General features: G+C 38.9%; 1 protein-coding gene across 5 annotated transcripts in view; it reads right to left on the bottom strand.

Moving 5' to 3' along the window:
- hdac5 (histone deacetylase 5) overlaps positions 1–21,958 on the bottom strand; it is a 216,657-nt gene that overhangs the window by 39,142 nt on the left and 155,557 nt on the right. For all 5 annotated transcript variants that reach the window (XM_051936384.1, XM_051936382.1, XM_051936385.1 and 2 more), the window contains 5 exons: positions 18,326–18,438; positions 11,254–11,388; positions 9,261–9,492; positions 8,255–8,472; positions 7,409–7,723 (listed from right to left, as the gene is read on the bottom strand). In XM_051936384.1, coding sequence (XP_051792344.1) covers positions 7,409–7,723; positions 8,255–8,472; positions 9,261–9,492; positions 11,254–11,388; positions 18,326–18,438 — 1,013 coding nt within the window. The remainder of the gene's footprint in view (positions 1–7,408; positions 7,724–8,254; positions 8,473–9,260; positions 9,493–11,253; positions 11,389–18,325; positions 18,439–21,958) is intronic.

Genomic DNA, 21,958 nt, shown 5'->3' with positions numbered 1-21,958 from the left:
AAGCTCACAAAAGTTTGCTCACAAAAGTCAGACCACAAGCAAAGCACGCGATACGCGATTCGTCAAGGACCCACGCTTACTGTTCTTGCAAGATTACACCATGTTAACAGCAGCTAATCAGAGCCCAAGAGAATAAAATCCGCTCCGCTTGGTTGAGTCTCCTCTTTCAGCCAATAACGGGCTTTGTAAGAAATCATCTGGGTGCTGTAACGCGAAACTCTTTCTCTGCTGAAAACCGTATGCTTTGTTATGAATTGGCTGCAAAGTACACTACAGGTAGAACGTACTTATTGAATTTTTCTCTGATATAGCGGAGGGCGTGATAGCTGAACCGCGATAGTGCGGGGGATTACTGTACATACTTTCAGTTGCATTTTTTATCAAGTTTCACAAAAAAAATCTGACGAGCCTGACAAGAAATTCTTCTCACCTACTTCAGGTAACTGTTAAAATCGAACAGAATAGAACAATTTTGATGAGAAGAGGTAGTTGGCTCAAAAAACCTCTTTCGTTCTATTCACCAAACTTTCTTATAGCTACCATAAAAACTTATTAAGTCATTTCAAGTGTCTATGGTTCTCTGTGAGAGGACATAAAATTGGAACATTTGTGTGAAATTCACTCATAACACATTTTTACCTGTGTCCTGATGTTCTTGTTTAAGAAATCATTTCGACATAACCGTCTCGATCCACTGGACTAGTTCATTTCATAATTTTAATCTTTAAAATCTTTTAACCTGATCTTTAGTTGCTTAAACTGAAATGGTTCAGTTCCTTCAGTCTTTCCCAACCACTCCTACTTCATAGTCCCCACATCAGACTAGTTGTTCTTCTGTCGTCTCTCTAGTGCTGCCATGATGGTTTTTTTGTACGATGGAGACCTAAACTGCACTCAGTAATCCAGATGAGGTCTCATTAGTGTGTTATAAAGCTCAGTCATCCCCTCCCTTGAGCTGAACTCCACAAAATGTGGATACTACATAACTGAACATCTTATTAGTCATCTTAACTGGTTTTGGCCTCTTTCTGGATGTATGTAGTACTGTGGTGTTGTACCGTGTTAGCCATAATGGATGTAGTGAGAAGTCAAGTAAAATGACCCTTTTTATTGGCTATCTAAAAAGATTACAATATGCAAGCTTTCGAGGCAACTCAGGCCCCTTCTTCAGGCAAGATGTCATTTCTGGATATAGAAAGTGTTGACTCCATCATGACTCCCAGGTCCTTCTAATAAGGTGTACTTTCAAGTTTCAGACCCCTAATTGTGTACTGAAATCTCTCATTGTTAACTTCCAACATGTAACATCTAACATTTTCACACGTTAAATTTCACCTGCCACAACTTTTCTCAAGTCCGAATTCTGCCCAGTTCTATTTGATTTGGGTGATTTCTACATTCCCTGCTATTTTACTTAGTTTAGTATCACCTGCAGACGTAACCAATTTGTTATTTGTATTCTTGACGAGATCAAGCTTGTATGTATTTATAAACAGTCTATACACATTACTGCACAAAAAATAAGCAATAAGGTTTTAAACAAATAAAGAAAGAGTTCTATAGCATTGATGGACATGTCCATAGCGAGAATGGTCCAAATTTAACTACGACTAAAGCAACTGCCTTTAAAATCAAATGCCAACTTAACGGACTACTAGTGCCGATCTGCAGCAATTAACAAAACTTCTGAGCAAATTCAGCAGTTTTTGGACATTCCTTGTGGTACACTTGCATTTCCAAAGAAAGACTCGATCATGAGCACAAAAAGCTTTCCCTAGGACTTCACAACAAAGCTGTTGTACTAGGGTGTGGTACCATTATGGATGTAGCGAGAAGTCAAGCAAAATGATACCTTTGATTATTTCTGTATTACATCTCGCCTGAAGAAGGGGCCTGAGTTGCCTCGAAAGCTTGCATATTGTAATCTTCATAGTTAGCCAATAAAAGGTGTCACTTTGCTTGACTTCTCACTACAATGAAGCTGTTGAAATTTAAAAATACAGGAATGGCCTTAAATATAAATCAGTGTGCACTTTACTTAAAAAGCTGAAGGCATGTGGTGCCAACTAGGACCCATACGCATCAGAATGACCCACAAGGCTAAATGCAAAAGCAGCAGGCCAGGAACATGAAGAGTTTTAGAACGGCAGGGTTCTAAAAATGAACAAGCAAGAGCAGAACACAGTTTGCTTTTAACCTGTAAACAACAAGACTGGTCAGCTAAGGACCTGTTGTAAAACATGGAGACAACACAACTTCTCATCCGGGATCCAAAGCCAGGTGGGCGGGAGGAGAGCTTTGGCAACGTTAGTTAAACCGATTTACTTTTTATTTTCAAAATCTATTTTCTGTCTCCCTTAAAAAAACATCTTCTCCCTTAAAGAGATGGGGGTCTGTGTATAGATGTGTGCAGAAAATAATACTTTAAATGCATGGAACGTACATGCTGACAGAATAACATGAAGGAAGTGAAGCTGATGAACATTTCTATAAGCACAATACATCTACATTACAGAAAACAAGCTTAAGATTACATTTTCTCTACTTCATTTAGAAAAGTAAATTAATTTCTGCCGTAACGTCAAAAGCTGCATGAAATTGATTTGGCGAAATAAAACAAACATGCAACATAAGGACAACAGCGGTAAGTATTCCTCAATAGCAACCAAAAAGCCAATAAAAAACAAATTATTAAAAACCACACATACTTAAACATTCATTAAAACTTAAGGTCCACAGGCTTTGGTCTTGCAATGTTACGGATAAGTCAAATCTGGTAGCTCTAGCCATTTACCAGAGGGAAGAAGATCGAACCGTGGGATATGACGAGTCAGGTAAAATCTTCATGGCTTTATGTTTCATTCTGCAAAAGTGCAGTGAACCCAAAGTGGGCAGATGGTAACCAGTAAAGTGAACCAACAGTGGTCAGACGGTAACCAGTAAAGTGAACCGACAATGGGCAGACAGTAACCAGTAAAGCGAACCCACAGTGGGCAGACGGTAACCAGTAAAGCGAACCCACAGTGGGCAGACAGTAACCAGTAAAGCGAACCCACAGTGGGCAGACGGTAACCAGTAAAGCGAACCCACAGTGGGCAGACGGTAACCAGTAAAGCGAACCCACAGTGGGAAGACAGTAACCAGTAAAGTGAACCCACAGTGGGCAGACGGTAACCAGTAAAGTGAAACCACAGTGGGCAGATGGTAACCAGTAAAGTGAACCCACAGTGGGTGGATGGCAACCTTAGACTTTAAAAGCAGTCCCCACCACCCTCCCTCTCCCCCTCTGGTTGTTTCCCACCTTCAGCAGAGGGACTGGTATACCAGGCTGTGATTAAAAAAAAATAATAATATATGTCAAAATACTTTAAACAGTTGACCTCTAGAAGATGATCTTTGCATTCTCTGACACCTTTATTCATTTAAATGCACATCTCTCTATTACAGTATATAAAAAATCTTGGGTCGAGGCGTGATTTTCTCGGAGACACTTTAACGTCCCGCAAGACAAGGAGGACAGCTGCTGTACAGGCTTTTAAATGTTCAAAGTGCCGTGTGCCCCCTAGTGAACTTAAAAGGAATATTAAATTCAGTACCTTTTTACCAGTAGCTTCAGCCTGTGGGCTGCTGAAGTCACTATCACATTTTCTGATCAAAAATTAATCTATTTACTTTATGACCAATTTTTATGAAGGTAAAAAAATGCATAAAGGCTGATGAATACGGTAAGGAAAGTGAGAGATGAACTAATAAGAACATAATCTGGAAAACAGTACAAACAAACATATTTCAAAGTGCTTGGATTTATCTTTGCAATCAATTAGTCGAGTAAGTTGTACCACACCTTCTGGGCACTGCCTAGAAAAGGACACTCAGAAAAATCTCAGTATTTGAACAAGGAGAATGACTTGAGAGGGGGAGTCATATTGACATCACTACAAATTTCAGTGGCAGAGGAGGAAAGCTGCATCTGTCAACATCTGCATAACACACTGACCTGTATGGGAGAGTGGCAGAAAAGACCAAGTGTGAGCTTCTTAGTCAAACATGAAAGTTCTGCTCTCACACTGCCCATGTCCAATAAACCTTAGAATTAAGTGAGCAGGTGACAGTATGAGACATAATGGAAAATGGATACAATACCATATTGTAAAATATTAGAGACTGCTTACCTCCATCTAATAAAAATCCAAAGCTAAGCTCTGGAAAAGATTCAACCACAGATCATAGCAAGAACAGAGGGGTGAACACTTTTGAGGGGTGCAGTCAAGGTCAGCACCCTCTAAAATTGGCTGCCTGCTTTGAAATGGGTTGTTTCTCAAGGGTTGTCCTAGAAACCGGAATGAAATTGAACAAATCTGCCGAGAGGAATGAATAAAAATCACTCCTACCCAGTGCGTAAAGATGGTAGACAAGGCACCTTAAATAAATATTCATATTCATTGTGTAAAACTTTCAGCTTTTCACTTTAAAATGTATGTTGACAAAAAACTCTCTTGTGTTTTTGTCGTCTTGAACATTTCAGTTTGCAGTAAAATACTAAAAAGTATAACCTGTAATCTATCAACTTGTAGAATTTCTGTAAAGAGTCAAAATATTTTGGAAAAAAAAAAAACTGCACCTTTCCTCTGCTTTTCTTAATTTATATTTGCAGTGCACGATTCTTAACATTATAGGTCTTGTGAATTTCCCCTTGGGATTAATAAAGTATCATATCTATCTATCTATCTTAATTTGCATTCATAGCACACACGATTCCAAGAATACAAAGTTTATTTCTTTTATACAGTAAATGACATTTCCACCAAAATTCGGTTTTTTGAATGATTTGTGCACTTATACATTGCTATATAAACAGAATGTGCGTATGTACATCCTACATATGTACAGTACATGCACAAAGAGAGAGATGCTGTGTGTGTGAGTCTAAGTATCTATTATATATAAAGCCTAAAGGCAGCTTGTTTCCCTGGTGGGCACAAAAATTAATTTGGAGTTCAGGAGCCGGCAGAGAGGTGGGCAGACAGAGTGAGTCACTGCAAGGATGATGACTCAGAGATGAGCCAATTCATACATTCACAAGGAAAGCTATTCAACAGTTTTGGAGGAGGGATGCTGTTGAAAATTACAATCGATGCTTTTTATTAACCCTGTCAGTGCTAGAAAAAAATATATACAAATTACATTAACTGACAGTTTATGTGGCTTGTCATAAGCAGCTATAAGTGCTCTGCATGAGGCATAGACATGAGAAGAAATGGCAGTTTTTTGTGAAGAACACTACAGCGGATATGTGATTCTGATTTTTTTTTTTTTAAAAGAAGTGAATAGGCGTATATTAGTTTGTAGCAGCAACCCACATCTAGGAAGTAAAAGTTCAGACAAGCTGTCTTTTTTGCACATGATCAGAAAGAAAGTAAAAACTGCACTTTTGCTTTTCCAAAGAACCTGGGAACCTTTCAGAAAAAGGGCCATAAAGCCCTTTAGCAAAGATGTCTCTCATTTTAGAAATATATAAAAAAAAATAAATAAATAAACTCAGATTGGTCCTAGCCCTGCAATGGACTGGTGCCAGGTCCAACACTGCCTAGAGCTCGATGCTGCTATTATAAGATTAAGTGGCATTCATCTTTATGCTAGGTTAACAGTATTTAAATGTAATAACATGCATTACCCAAAAACACAATTATAACACAGTTCCAAATAATTGTTTTCACTACTCTCCTATTTGAACCAGAGATCTTCAAACATGGGTGGCACGGTGGCGCAGTGGTAGCGCTGCTGCCTCACAGTAAGGAGACCCGGGTTCGCTTCGCTTCGTGGAGTTTGCATATTCTCCCCGTATCTGTGTGGGTTTCCTCCGGGCACTCCGGTTTCCTCCCACAGTCCAAAGACATGTCAGTTAGGTGGATTGGCAGTCCTAAATTGTCCCTAGTGTGTGCTTGGTGTGTGTGTGTGTGTGCATGTGCCCTGCAGTGGGCTGGCACCCTGCCCAGGGATTTGTTCCGGCCTTGCTCCCTGTGTTGGCTGACATTGGCTCCAGCAGACCCCCGTGACCCTGTAGTAGGATATAGCAGGTTGGATAATGGATGGATGGATCTTCACACATGAAACCATAAACACACAGAATACAATTACAAAGTAGTGTGGTGGAGAAGGAAACTTTAGGGACCTTCAAATCCCAACCCGATGTTATTCTGGTCAAATGTTATTTTGGATGAAGAGGATAACAGACTTGTTGGGCTGAATGGTCTGTTCTCATCACAATGCGCCTGCCCATTTATATCCTCTTCATAGACTTTAGTGGCACTCCACAGGTACTTTAGGTTATTCTTCATTCACCTCTAAAAACAAGAGGTGAAAGTAATGTAATATAACGGGACATTCTCAAGTGTCATGGTGGTGCAGTCAGTAATGCAGCTTCCTCACAACACCAGTGTCCTGGGTTTGGTCCCCACCCGGGATGTTGTCTGTATGAAATTTGCACATTATCCCCAAAAGCCTTCAGGTTTTTCTCCCTCATTCCCCAAAATTTGCAGATTAGGTAAATATTGATTCTTAGTACGCCCTAGGCTGGGAGTGTGTGTGTGGGTCCTGTGGTGGGCTGTTCCCTGCCTTGCACCTTGTGCTGCCTGGTTTGGATTCAGCCTCCTGAAATGCCTTAAAACAGGTTATCTCATCTCATTGTTAAGCCTAACTCATTAATAGGAATGTGTTTAACTAAATATTTTTCATGCTTCCTATCTGGTGAATAAATAAAAGGAAGACAGGGTGGAGAAGCAGCAGTTTATGCAATTTGTTATTGTTTTAACTTGCAGCTGCGGTGTCCATCCATCCATTTTCCAACCCGCTGAATCCGAACACTGGGTCACAGGGGTCTGCTGGAGCCAATCGCAGCCAACACAGGGCACAAGGCAGGAACCAATCCCAGGCAGGGCGCCAACCCACCGCAGGACACACACACACCCAAACACCAAGCACACACTAGGGACAATTTAGAATCACCAATGCACCTAACCTTTGGACTGTGGGAGGAAACCCACACAGACACGGGGAGAACATGCAAACTCCACTCAGGGGGGACCCGGGAAGTGAACCCGGATCTCCTAATTGCGAGGCAGCAGCGCTACCCACTGCGCCACCGTGCCGCCGCAGCTGGGGTGTCTGCTATGAAAATTTTGAATACTGTATCTTTATATTACTTTGGTAATATAGCTTCACTCAAAGTCCAAAGCAATGCATTTAGGCATAAAGTCAAGTCTGACCTGGTCCTTTAGAAGTGTGTGTAGTTGTGAGCGTGCTCTAAGATGGGTCCCATTAAAGATTATGCTTAATGCCACAGCTCTCCATTATCTGAGTTCAGAAAATAGGTAGATGGAGATGGGAGAGGGAATGGGGGAAAATTTACCTGACTGTAAAGCAGACTCTGGTCATTAGGCTCTTTAAGTTCAATTGAGTCTTCGTCATCATATGTCTCATCCTCCTCATCTGCTTCACTTTCTGTGTTTTCATCCCTTACGGTAATAGCATGATCTGAAAGACTACCATCACCAGGGTTTTCTTCCGCTTCTGGCTGCAGGCCATGTACTTCTTCTACCTGTTCGCTTGAAACAACGTCCCCTAACCGCTCATCTTGCATCTCTGCAGTTTCTGACAGCTCTTCCTCTGTTTCTTCTGGATGGGTTGGAGGTTGGCGTGGAAGGTCTGTGGTTTTCGACAGCATCTGAGTGGGTAAAGTACATGAGGTGAGAAGATGCTGGAGAAAAGCTAAGACGGCAGAGTAATAGACAGATGCTTGACCATTTCCACTGAAGCATACTGTCTAATAGTCCTCCACTACATTGTTAACAATAATACATTATCACTGTGCTTGAGGAGTGACAAATCCTCATTTTGTTTATTCTAGCACATTATCATCATCATCATCATCAAAACCTCTTTTTTTCTTTTTCACATCTCTATGGGCAGTACAGTGTTATAATCTTTCAATAAGCCATATTGTAAGATGATTGCTATAGAAGCTGTTGGATTTTTACATTTTTATACACCAGTGAACTCTAGATTATTTTAACTCCTCTCCTGTTATGGCTGGAAAGGTGAAACCAGCTCATTTACTAACTAAACATCTTTTCTTATGTGACTACACATGCTTTCCATGGTCTGATTTCTATTATAGACTACACTGTATTTGTTATTAGGATAGTTCCTACACATTTGGCAAATTCCTGTTGGTATGGTTGCAACATTCTCTTACCTTACTAAGCTGGATTTGCTGTTGGTATTGCTTCTGCTTCTCAAGAAAGTGCTGATGTTGCTGCTGCATTACAAGCTGCTGAAGTGCCTGGGGACTTTGGGGCAGGGGGGCAGACTGTGTCCTGCTCAAAGGTCGGTGCCGGGGAAGCTTATTTACTGTTCGCATGTTTGTGGAAACCCGTTCACCCGTTACCAGCGGGGACTGACCATAGATAGGAACTGAACATAAAGGGAAGAATACAGTTTTAGTATAGTCAACAAAGGAAGTCACCAGAGCACAGTAGTAAGACATTGTGTATAAAGAATCTTGTTTCATTATTCAGTAATACATTAAGATTTATTAAATGAAAGTTGCCACAAAGTCTGATTCTGTTACAACAGCTATGCTTACAAGGGCTCATACTAATGCACTTGGGCATCAATACCTAAAACTAACAAGAAACAAATAATAAGGAAGTACAGAAAGTATAACTCTTTAATCTGTGTCTAATTTAGAGTCATGGGGAGACAGCAGTATCAAATAATATGAATTACGCTTCATTAATCCAGGACACAGTTGTTGTATTTTAAATGAAACAGCCAGTGATTGAATTCGAGACTGCTAGCATGGCAAAGATAATGCCGTGCCATCCCCACATTCTTTAATGAAGGATGTTTTCCATAAAAAGCAGAGGGGCTGACCTAGTGATTTGATGGTTACAAATCATTGTTACAGATATTAAAATACCTGGAGATCAATTTATGTTAGGCTCTCTACTACCATAGTATATACTGTATTACCAAGAACTAATCCTAAATTTACTTCCTATGTCTGGAAAAGAATGAACATTATTCTACAGTTCCATTTCAGCCCTGCAATCATCATTTTTTTTGTACAAAGAAAACACTTCATATGTGAAGCACAGCCAGATGTGACTCAAAATCGAGTGAATAATCCTTAGAAGACATTAAAATGTGGCTAAAAGCCCAAAAAAAAGAATCAGGATGAGCCTGTTAAAGGGGTGTACCTGCTAGAAGTGCACTCTGCTGCCGAGCTTGCTCAAGAAGCAATACATGCTGCAGAAGGGATGAATGGCTGTGGCTATTGGAGGCTGTGTCGGTATCATGAGGCACCCCAGGAGGCAGGCAGGCAGGGAGTGATGTGGTGCTAACAAACTTTCCTGTAAGAGCACCACCCTGACGTAAGGACTGAATGGCCTGCCTTTCTGCCTCCTGCTGAGCAGCGAGTTTCTGGGAAGCCTGAAAGAAATGGTAACACAGGCAAATAAGATAAAACTTCTTGTTTATCACATTAGCAGGGATGATGGACAGACTAGTATGGATGGACATGGCTAATTCAAGTCTAAATTATTAACAGTGTTTCTCAATCTTTGTGGTGCCACCACCCAGTTTTTCTCATGCCAGTGCGTTCACGACTCAACCCTATGGGGGGGGGGGGTGCATACGGGGTTACCCCTCCATGAATTTAGCATGATCGTCTAAGCTGGGCAAGGTCGTCCAGGGCCGGCCATAATCCACCTGTGAATTGAGCATGACCATTGGAGCCTGGGTGAATGGGTTGGGTGATTGGGGTTTGGTTTAGGGTTGGCCACAGTCCCAAAGCTGGGAAACACTGTTTTACTATTAATGCACCCTACAGTAACAGAAGTCTGTTTACTGTTTTATAAATTGAGCTGTGTCCATATGAATTAATAATGCCTACAGGCATTCTTCAATACTGAATTTTAACAATTATACTAGATTTCATTATCAAGTAAAATTTAAAAATCCACCATTATTGTATATTTGGCTGGTGATTTCTTCCAAGATGAGCTACAAAACTATTATACTATACAACTGATTGTACATTATTATTTATTTAAGTTGGATCACAAACAGGATAAGTGACAAATGTTTTGATTCATCAACTGTTGAAGACTGCATAATGAAAACGTATTTCACCATAAATACATAATATTATTGCCTAAAAAGCATGTTTACAGCCAAAACCCAATACACATCCAATATAAATTGCAGATAGCTAAACTCTTAGGAAATTCTAAGAACAGTCTGCTTCAGGCTGCTATTTCAATTAAATATGTTTACAGTCAATTTATGGCATTCAAATACAACTGTACAGAAGAAAGGAGCAGGGTAAGTCTCCCAACACAAACTCACTTATACGACCCTGAACAAATTACTTAAATTGCCAGTTTCAATACTGCAGTAACATATAAAATTAGCTATACTATAAACGGCATCTAGGCAAAGTGTTCACTGTGAAATATGTGCCATTAAACGTTTGCTTCTTCATACTCGCCCCCAAGGAACTATCTGAAGTTATTGTTTTTGATGAAGAGGAGTATTTTGCCTCGATGTCTTACATATTCAGTATTGCTTCAGAAATTGATCATGAGAATAGTTTCCTTATAAATGTAAACGGGGTGAAAAATAATTAAATTCCTTCCTTTAAAGTATTTCTACAGTAACTCAATGTTTTGACACCCACTTAATCCAAGTAAGACTTGAGGTTGGAGCCCATCCTGGCAGCACTCTTTGCAAAGCGGGAGTCAAGAAACATGGCACCAGGCCAAATTAGGGCCCACTAACACACACTGGAATCACCAATTAATCTAACCTGCATGTGTTTGGGGATGTGGGAAGAAAACTCACACAGACAGTGAGAATGTGCAAACTTCACATGGATAATGTCTGGGCTATGAGGTGATAGCTCTACCTACTGCATCACCATGACACGCTTGAATGTATTTAACTTAACATGTTGTTACCTAAACATGTAATCATTCAAATGCTTGACTGTATCAAAGAAAAGGAACCTTCAAGAGCTATGATAAAAAGTTTTAATAATTTCAAGCCAAAAAAAAAAAAAAACAGTACGGGCTGACAAAGAGTTTTTTTTCAACTTTCTGTAGCATTCTCAAAATATGGAAAATTTAATACACACAACATATAGGAAGAAAAATGCTCATATGAATGAGCCACCAGAATGGATATACTTACAGACATGTGAGAGTTGGCAGCAGAGACTGAGGCAGGCAGGCCAAGAGAAATGTTAGGTAGCGATGGAGATGTATACAGACTGAGCTGACTGACTGATCCATCTGTATTTATTGTGTGATGATGTGAACGCATTTGCTGTATAAAGAAACCAGTGAAAGGGTCACTGAATTTAAAAAAAAAATCAATTTTACTTGAAAGTCTATTAAACAACATTTTATATACTGTATGCATAAAATATCCTGATATTGTAATTTTTGCATAAGAAACCAAAACATCAGATCTTAGGCATTTATATGCAACACTGGGGAAGCCTTCCATATTGGGACCATTCAACAGGTGACTGTGGTAGACACAAGCTTTCATTACAACCATTGCTCTATTTAGCCTTGTTCTTCAGAGATTTCTGTATTTCAATTGTGTATTTAAATGCCCCTGTTGTGTTTATTTTTGCTTTTTTAACAAATTAAGTAAACCTTAACTTTTACAGAATTATTTCACTACAATACATCTCCCATTTATGAAATGCTTGTTTAGAAGGTGCTTGTTAAAATGACTTTTACAAGGAGTGCTGACTTTCAGTCAATAATTTAACAAAAATAAAGCTCGGAATTGAATGCATTAGTTTCATCACTTTAATAAATTATGTCCATAAGTTTCAGTTTACGTATGTTAGTTTTGAATATACTAACTAAGGAAAAAGGAGTCAAACCAAGTTTAATTATATGACAGAGTTAAGCTTCTCATTAAAATTAAGTCTGCAGCCATGAAAATCTGTTGCACTGTAAATGCACAGCCTTTGTGTCCTTAGATACAGCTGGATAAACTTGTCAGTAATAAGCCTTACTGTATGAGAAGCCATAACAATGTATGGAATGTGTCTATATTATATTATAACAGGCTTAATAAGCTGTGTGATGATGCAGGTTCGCTCCACGCTCCCATCTTCCTTCTGGAAGCTCTTGAACCTGACACCGTCGGTAATGTCACCGATGAGTTAGGCAGTGATGCACAACAATGAAGCAAGGGGACAGTGCAAAAAGTGCTATTATTAAAAACAGCAAACAAAACAAAGTGTCCAAATTAAATAAAGTGTAGTGTATCAAACGTCTTCATTAAATAAATAATCGCCGCACTCGCAGCTTACCAAGGGGGCGTCGTATATGTGTGGCGGAAATGGTTCCCTGGGGAGTTTGTGATGCGGGCGGTCCTCGCTTAAGTGCACAGGTGAGGAGTCGTCCCCTTGCTTCACTGTTGTGCCTCACTGCCTAGCTCATCAGTGACATTACCGACGGTGTCGGGTTCAAGGGCTCCCAGTAGGAAGATGGGAGCGTGGAGCGAACCCATATCGTCACAAGCTGATGGTAAACTCAGCTTTGAAAAAAGTTTAATTGTCTCATACAGTATTTGAATAATATTCCGTACATCGTTTCCAGTATTTTTCTGGAGAAAAATAATACGGGGCTATGGGGGCAATGAGAGAATGCTACACCAGTGGAGAAAGATGCATTCATTGAAACTCAGAAAACAAAATAATACTTTTCCAAAAAAAAAAAAAAATTTTCAAATATAGCAGAGGAAAAAAGTTCTACTTTAATTAAGCCAATTTAATGAATAAATTGTATTCTCAGGGTAATAATTTAAAAGTCGGTTAGATCAAGGTACTTAAATAAAAGAGCAATTACAGCAAAGTGATGTTATTCAACATCACTATGGCCACAATGAGCAAGTTATAATCTCTTTGTATTGCTTGGGTTCCCCGCTAGGTTTAATTACTAAATTATTATAGATAGCTACAGCACTATATCATTTCTACAACTGACATAGAGGAATATATACAGAAAAAAAAATAGCGTTCCTATGTTTGAGTATTATCAAATAACAACAGCAACTCAGCTGTTTGTCAACTGCAAATATCATAAGGAGTTACTGTGAGACAGAAAAAGATGCAAATGAGAAACCGACTTTATGGAAACTTGTGGTACCACAAACGCACACAGACTCCTTGAGATGGCGAAGAAGCTGGGAGCCCAACCCATGTTTCAGTTGAGAGTTGCCTAAGAAAACAAATTAAACCCATTTGAAAGTGAAGTTTTAATATATTTAAAAACAAACACATCTGAACTAACTAGGTGATAAACTTTAAATCCAAGTGTAATTATATTGGCCATATTGTTTAATCTAAATATCTTTGATATTTTATTTAGTCATTGGGGCCCTGCCTGGGGTTTGTTCCTGCCTCGCGCCCTGTGTTGGCTGGGATTGGCTCCAGCTGACCCCCTGAGACCCTGTAGTTAGGATATAGCGGGTTGGATGATGGATGGATGGATTTATTTAGTCATTACCTACTTTATAAAAGGCTACACTGCCTGTGTACAATGCAAATCCATTATTCTTTTCCATAGCACACTTTGAAAGCAAGTCAATGGCGTACCAATGAAACTACATTTACAAGTACGGTAGATACTGCATAATATTTCATTGCGTAAAAATGTTTTGGTTATATGTGTGTGCACACACCATGTTTTCTCCACAAACTTTAGTTTTTCAATTTTCTATCATGGTCAGAATATTAACTGCATTCATTTTTTAATAATTATTTACTACCAACCTATTGTATGTTTAGGGAGATGTGACACCTACTATTTATGTTTATCAAGCAGTAACAAATTCAAAGCAAATTCTCTCCCCACTATGGAATTGGGATTTAAGGAGTTCAATGAATTGTGTTAATCACCAAAGCCAAATATTTTTCCATAAAAAGTATTACATTTAGAAATATCATTTTTTAATTTATCTTTTTGAAAAAACTTCTATCCAAGACTTTAATTTTCTGTTCCACTAAGGAAAAAAGTTAAAACTTTCTTAAACTGTTACTTCTTCAGATTTACACTGCATTTCTACCTCAAGGGGATACACAAAAGTGCAGAATCGCTTGCTGGTGTGTGGGCTGAATGAATCAGCTAGCTTAAAAATGCCAAGCAAAGAACAGCAGACATTTTCAAAACGCCATCATGTTTTAATGTCAAATTCTGCTCATATTCTCAAGGTTAAGTCGTATCTGTGGAGTCAAAGGGGAGTTAAAGGTAATACAGTTCAAAAAGAAAATGCATCTTTCAGGGAAAAATAAGTGTTGTTTTTTCACAAAAGACAACATTTGCTTCACTATTTTACCATCTAAGATTTTGCAGTGAAATTTTTAAGCATTTTGCCTCAGACACAAAACAGATAACCTCATTCTCTTCCTCTAAACATTTCATCAAAATCCAGCACAATATACACCTCTACCGGTCATAAGTTTTAAAACATCCATCCATCCTCTTTCTCTTATCTGAGATCAGGTTGCGGGGGCAGTAGCTTGAGTAGAGATTCCCAGACTTCCCTTTCCCCAGCCACTTCTATTAGCTCTTCCGGGGGAATCCCGAGGCATTCCCAGGCCAGCTGAGAGACAGTCCCTGATAGTCCCCTCCTCATGCCGCCACTTTATCATGGCGGAGGGGTTTGCGTGTCCCAATGATCCTAGGAGCTCTGTTGTCGGGGGCTTTATGCCCCTGGTAGGGTCACCCAAGGCAAACTGGTCCTAGGCGAGGGACGTGACAATGAGTGGTTCAGAAAACCTCCTATGATGTATAAAAACTTTGGATGGCGTTTTCCCTCGCCCGGACGTGGGTCACCGGGGCTCCCCCTCTGGTGCCAGGCCTGGAGGTGGGGCTCGATGGCGAGTGCCTGGTGGCTGGGCCTGCACCCGTAGCTGTCGGCTGGGCACAGCCCGAAGAGGAAACATGGGTCCCCCTTCCCATGGGCTCACCACCTGTAGGAGGGGCCAAGGAAGTTGGGTGCAGCGTGAGTCGGGAGTTTTAAAACACTGCAGGTTTTTTTTTTTTCAGTTTTTATGGAAATGCACGCAGTTTAATTTCTTACTGTTTCATGAAGTCAAGGCATAGAACAAATAAACACTGGCAAATGAAAATAAAGTCAAAGAATCGTTAAGTGTACAAAATGTTTGATTCATCAAAGTAGCCTGCACCTTTTGCTGATATAACAGCCAAACTGTAGTAACCCTTTTGAATCAGAATGGCAGTCGCTCTGTGCCAGTCACCAACTCTGCTTGTCCAGCATAAGATCCCCAGACTATCACACTTCCTCCTCCATGTTTGACAGTTGGTGTCACAAATTGAGGAGCCATCCTTTCACCAACTCAACAGTGTGCAAACACCGTGCGTGATAACCAAAGATTTCAAATTTGGATTCAGCGGTCCATAAGACTTTCTTCCAGTCTGCAGTAGTCCACAGTTGGTATTTCAAACCCAATTTTGTCCTTTAAGGGAATGGCTTTCTTCTTGCCACTTGCCCTGTCAAACCTGCAGCACAAAGTCTCCGCTTCGCATTTGAAATTGAAATGTTCTTTTATCAACCACTGTTAAGCTGTGCTTGAAGCTGCTATGCTGTGAGGCGCCTATCACCCAAGCTGGTGACTCTCAGCAACTTATCTTCTGCTTGGGTAGTGACTTTGGGTCTGCTAGATTTCTTCCCGTTTCCAATTGTCTTTGTATTGTATAGGACACTTACTATACGCACTGACACTTTGATTTTGTTTGTCATTTCTCTAAATGAAAGGCCTACATTTCTAATGGTAATAATGATCTGTTTCATTTCATTTGTTAATTGCCATTTTCTTGCCATTATAGCTGGAATTTACAACTTTCTACATTGTAATATTGTCCAAGTAGTACTTCAGAGGGTGTAGTAACACAGTGTGTTCCAACTCTGCTTTAAGTAATCCACAGAAGTTGGGACACCTGTGCAAACTGTTTGCTTCAACTTGCAAGGCTGAGTTTACTTTTATATCTGCAGAACAGTTGTAGGTTGTAACCTAGTAGTTGTTCCCTGAAGAAGTCCCATTTGTAATATTCTGAAATTTCCCTTTTTTCAGTTTCTGCCAACATGAACTTTAAATTTAAACCTCAGGCAGTTTACTGCTTACACCTTTTCACCGTTTTAGGCCATTCATTGCATTTCAACAGTTTAGAAAACCTGAGGTGTTCTAAAACTTTTGGCCGGTAGTGTACAAAGCATGAAAATGAATGCAGCAATACAGTACAATAATACATCTATCAATGTACCAAAAGAAGATAAACATTTCTGCACTGGAAGCTTTACTTGTTTGTGCACAGTTAGTAAAATTTGTTTTGCTTTTGCACAAACCATACTCATTCAAACCAATTCGTTTTTATGTAATAGTTCAGTATGGGACTGAAAAAAGTAAGAGTTTTAAAAAGCAGCCAAAATAACAATAATTGCTCCAGCAATTTATACAGATAAATATACTAGTACCTTACATCTAATGTAATCGATATGCATGCAAAGTTCTTGACAGTGGAAAAAAAAAGCCCACAATTAGACCACCTGCCTCTATGTGGTGAGAATTTTCCTTCTAGAATTAGGAGGAGAAAAAAGAAAAAACATGTCTAGACTGATCCATACAGTCAGTAGAAAATGTCATTATAGTTGGAAGTTGTTTACTTGTTGATTAATTCACATCCAGTTAACCAGATTCTTTTCTAACTCATTTTATACTCAATTTACCAGTATTTCCATTCAGATCGGCAGGAGCAGAATAACCTTTCCTTTGGGAATATTAACCCAAAAGTAGTACTCCAGTAGAAATAACAATTGCAGTGCAATTGTTATTTAATTAAAGATATTTTGAAAAATTCAATATTTATCAAAGATAAAATCTGTAGTATATAATGTATATAAATATTTGTTATTTAATTAAAGATGTTGTGAAAACTCAATATTTATCAAAGATAAAATATATAATGCATATAAATATCTATTATACATGATATTTAAATATATAAAGTATAAGACTTGTGGAAGAATTTGAAGACAATAGCACTGTTATTATAGGGATGTGGAGGTAACAAACTCCCACTATCCATCATTGCTGGGGCTCTTATGAGCAAGCCATGCCAAGTGGCAAATCTGCAAAGATAGCGTAAAGGAAAATTCATTTGGTTATAAAACTAATTGCAAAAGTATATCATTAATAAGTAATCGTTCAGTAATACTGCACTCTCTCTTTCTCTCCGAAGTTACATAAAGAGCAACAAAACAAATGTGCCTGCTTTAATTAATTGCTGCTTGTCACATACAAGAGGTGAGGACTGCTGCATTTCATTCTTAGAAAAAGAAGTACTCTTTACTTACTAAAACAGCATTCAAATCCCTATGAAATATAGTATGTTTCTTATACTAATGTCCCTCCTAGTCCTTTAGAAGTTACCACTGAAACATGCCTAGCTAAATACCATACGTTTTTACCTTTTTAGGCACAAGCCAGGCTGTCAAAGCAGCCTTCTTGCCCGTTATCTTTTGTCCTTGTTCTTTTCTGTCTTTATGTCATTCTCCTTCAAATTTAATACATTCTTTCATTTCTACGTTTGTCTTGCTTTGGTAACACAATGATAGCTTGTGATGCATGAAAATGCCCCTTTATTATGAGCATATTTTTTAAATTGAAATAATGGTATGTAGTGTGGTACAATGTACCTTCAAATGTTCAGTGAGCCATAACACATAACAATAGTTGTAATAACACAGGCTAAGTGAATAGTCCTCTATAAATTCATGATTATATAAATAAAATTTGAATGCTTGTTTACAATTTAGACTCCACAAGAGATGGCAGCTGAGAACAAAACTCAATCAAAGAGTAGGATTTCAAATTCATAATTAATGATCAGTTCAACTATCAAAAAATCTTGGGAAAAAAAAGTTAAGATTTCAAAACTACTAAAACATGGGGGAGATAATTAAATTTCCACATGAAAAATTTAAAATTAAAACCTGCTTTTTAACACAATGATTTAACTATGATGAGTGTGTCTAGGAACAAGCGTTTGTAAATGTGGTAATGTTAGGGAACCTCGTGAAAAAGGACAAGTCTAAGAATACAGTAGGACTAATGGCACCTCATTATCAGGAAAACACTGCAAATTACCTGAAAAGAGAAACTTCTATTAACTAAAAAGCCCATTTTATTTCAATTGACACTATAATGTACACTCACCTCAGCATGAATGTTTGGTACGGAACCACTAGAGCCATTCTCTGCTATGGCACTGTTGGAACTGTTGGGAGAACTGGGGCCCGAGCCAGGGGCACTGCTGCACATAGAAGACACTGAAATACAGAAAGAGGGGCCTGAATGTATCCATCCATCCATTTTTTGGCCCGGATTATTCCATAAGTTACACACCCAGGCACATAGGACCAGCAAAGACTCCTCAATCAGCCTAACACAGATATTTCTAGGATATGTGAGGAAACATGAGTAACCATGATAATTCCTTCTGAACATATAGAGAATACTTGCACGTCACAAGGTAACTATTTGGATTTGAACCCAAGTAGTATCACTGTTGTGAGAAAAAGTTTGTGAATGCTTTCAGATTTTCTTAATTTCTTGAATGAGACTTTATCATTACTTAAATAACAACAATAACTAACTACACTCCGATTAAGCAAACAGTACACACAAACTTGTACATGGTCATAGCTTTATCGAACATACTATATAAATGTAATGAATTATTATTACAGTGGAACCTCGAGATACGATCACCTCTGTATACGAGAAATTCAAAATACGAGGAAAGTATGAGCGAAAAATTCAGATCTAAATACGAGCATTGGCTCGCGTAACGAGCCACGAGCCATGCTGTGGGTATAGCTCGCGGCTTAGCAAGGGGGCGTGGTAGCAGGTGAGAGCCGCGATCTGCGGTGTCTGTGTTTCTCACTTAAGTGCACAGGTGGGAAACACACATCCATGATTGTTCCTGTGGCTGATGGGCTGCAGCTGCCATGTCCTCCCCGCATATATAGAGAAGCGCGAGCCGGTTAAGGGGGAGAAAAAGTAACAGAAAAGAGAGAGAGAGAGACAGAGAGAGAGAGAGAGAGTGCGCGAGCGCGAGCGTGCGCACAAGCAGGCAGGCAGGCAGGCACGCGGGCGGGCGAGTGAGTGCAGGCTCGCGTGTAGCTGAACAGTGAGCTGAACAGGCGAGCCAAACAGCTGAAGCAGGACGGTGTAGAGAAGGTCAGCTGCATTAAGAGTGTCTCGCCTGTTGCAGAGCCCGCAGGTGAGATGCTAACAGAGAAGAAGCACCGGGGATTGTCATCTGTTTTTTAAAGACGGCATCCTTTTGACGTTTTAACCTCGTGTTAAAGGATTGTTATTCTTGTGTATTTTAAACCTCCACTTCACAACTGTTTTAAGGATTATTTATTTAAAGATTTATTGAATGCTCTACTGCACTTTGGACACCGATTTTGATTCTTTTAATAATCAGTTATATTATTTACCAGTGTTATTTATTAAAGGTAGACTACAGTATATATAATTTATCAGTGTTATTTGTTAGGAAAATTGATTTTTATGTTAATATATTTGGGGTGCAGAACGGATTAACTGGATTTCCATTATTTTCAATGGGGAAGTTTGTTCTAGATACGAGAAATTCGCTATACAAGCTCAGTGCTGGAACGAATTAAACTCGTATCTAGAGGTTCCACTGTATTATTACTGTTCAAACAATCAAGATCAATTATGGAAAACGTATGCAAACCTTCAAGTTGGAATGCAACTGGAGTCAGACATTTTTGGTCAGTGAAATTACTTTCAGATGTATGATTCAGGTGCCCTGCTCTATAAAAACAACTCACAGGTTTGGTTTTCTGACTTTCACAACAGACCAGTTGTAGCACAACATGGCCCAGCCAACAGATTACAGAGGTCCTCAGAGGATCAGATGTTAAGGCTTATAAAGCTGGAAAGTGTTAGAAAAGATTTCTAAAGTCTCAGGACCCCATCATTTCAAAGTTAGGCAAAAAGTGAATGAAATTAATAAGATCCAGTATCAATGCTTCTTTCTCGAGAGTGTATGTGTGTGTAGGGTGGTGGGGGAGATAAGACGTTCAGGAGGTGACTTAGAATTCTGGTGTAACAGTAAAAGAACTGCAGGCACAACCAACACCAATACCTGTTTCAGCTTTGCTAAAAACTACCAGAACACAGCATTAATAGATGATCTGCGGTCAGAGGCAACAAGAGTTGAAGTCTGAGGAAAAAAACACACACTGCTTACTGTAACAAAACCTAATCTAATGTGCAACTGTGTCGTAGTCTACACGGCTATCAGTTACTGAAGAAACAATGAAGTTCAAGCTGAACCAGGAAAAGTACCTCTAACCAATATACATTGATAGATAGACTAGTGTAAAAGGAAAAAAGGTTTTTGAAATGGCCGTATCTGACTTCTTACCGCAATGCCATTAACCCCATTGATAGAAGTGAAAGGAAATATTTCAGTTGAGAGAAATGGGCCTCTTAAATACAGATGAGCAGCAAGAGACATTCCAAAAGGCACCACATCTAAGTGTTCTCATTCTTTTTTGATCCTTAGCTGTAAACATTTATGCAACATGTATGAGCTATTTGTTTAATAAGACTGCTTACCATTTGTTAATATGGCTTAGGTAAAGAATGGGGCATTTTTACAATAGTACATAAGCCTTGCCTTATGACTGTAAGCAACTGTAATGCCAACTCCAAGTGGCAATGCAGAGCAAAATGGCAGAATAGCTTAAACAGCAAGATAATATATACAGCTATAATTTGTCATTTTTGTAAGTGGATAAGAAGAACATTAACCTTCATAGAAATGTCCTGTATACGTTGCTTTATTGCAGATATCTGATGATTTTTTCTGGTTTGACTGCTACAATACATCTAACAATAATCTAAAGCAGTGTTTGTGAAAGTGTTTTGGATCTAGAACTATTCTGCCAAAATCAAAGATGTGTTGCATCATGTACAGACATCAGTTACTTCTTAGCATAGACTCTGCGCTGCAGTCACTACACATACTTTACTACATGTAGTGATAGCTACAAGGCTGAGGAAGAAACAATGGAAATGAAATGAAAGTTACTGTCTGCAAGAAAGCTAGACAGAACACTTGTTGGAGGTTGATTTAGAGTTGATTCCCACGCCACTGAAAGTAGAATACTTAATTTAGAAGTGTCCAAGTTGAGCAGTAGCCTGATGGTTGCAACTATAAAAATCTGCACAAGTAATAGTGGGCTTAAATGAACTTGTGGGTAGGTATATGCAATTTCTCCTCATGGAGTTCAGTTATAAAAGTTAAGTCACATAAACTTACAAAGTTGGATATTATAATAGCATTAATTAAAACTGTATACGTAGAAGTAATATACAACAGTTAAAGTATAATAAATGAAAAAAATAAATAAAATAGGCTGCTGGCCTGAACTGAAGGACCAGTGCAGAGTAGAGTATGAGAAGAAACAATTAATGCAAGTTAAAAGTCTGAACAAATAATTTATACTGTGTTTATTTTAGATTACTTGTGTTGTGGTCATTACCAGCACAAATTTTCAAATAGGAGTTTGAAGACTTGGCAGCAGTCATTTTAATAAAACAAATATGCCCAAATAAAAGGAAAGGTTGGACTGTCAATTATGTTTGCTCTTTTCTAATGGGTAGATTTCAACGTCACTTTTCTGAGACACATTGACTGTTGTCTTGCAGACCACTTGACTTTGAGATCCATGGATATAGAGCAACACATAAGGAGAAGTCATTGAAAGCAAGCTGGTCAACCAAAGAATAAATACTTTTCAA

The sequence above is a fragment of the Erpetoichthys calabaricus genome, chromosome 14, assembly GCF_900747795.2.
Source record: "Erpetoichthys calabaricus chromosome 14, fErpCal1.3, whole genome shotgun sequence".
NCBI classification, from domain to species: domain Eukaryota; kingdom Metazoa; phylum Chordata; class Cladistia; order Polypteriformes; family Polypteridae; genus Erpetoichthys; species Erpetoichthys calabaricus.
The sequence above is the reverse complement of the archived record's forward strand: the minus strand, read 5'-3'. Positions and strand labels throughout refer to the sequence as shown.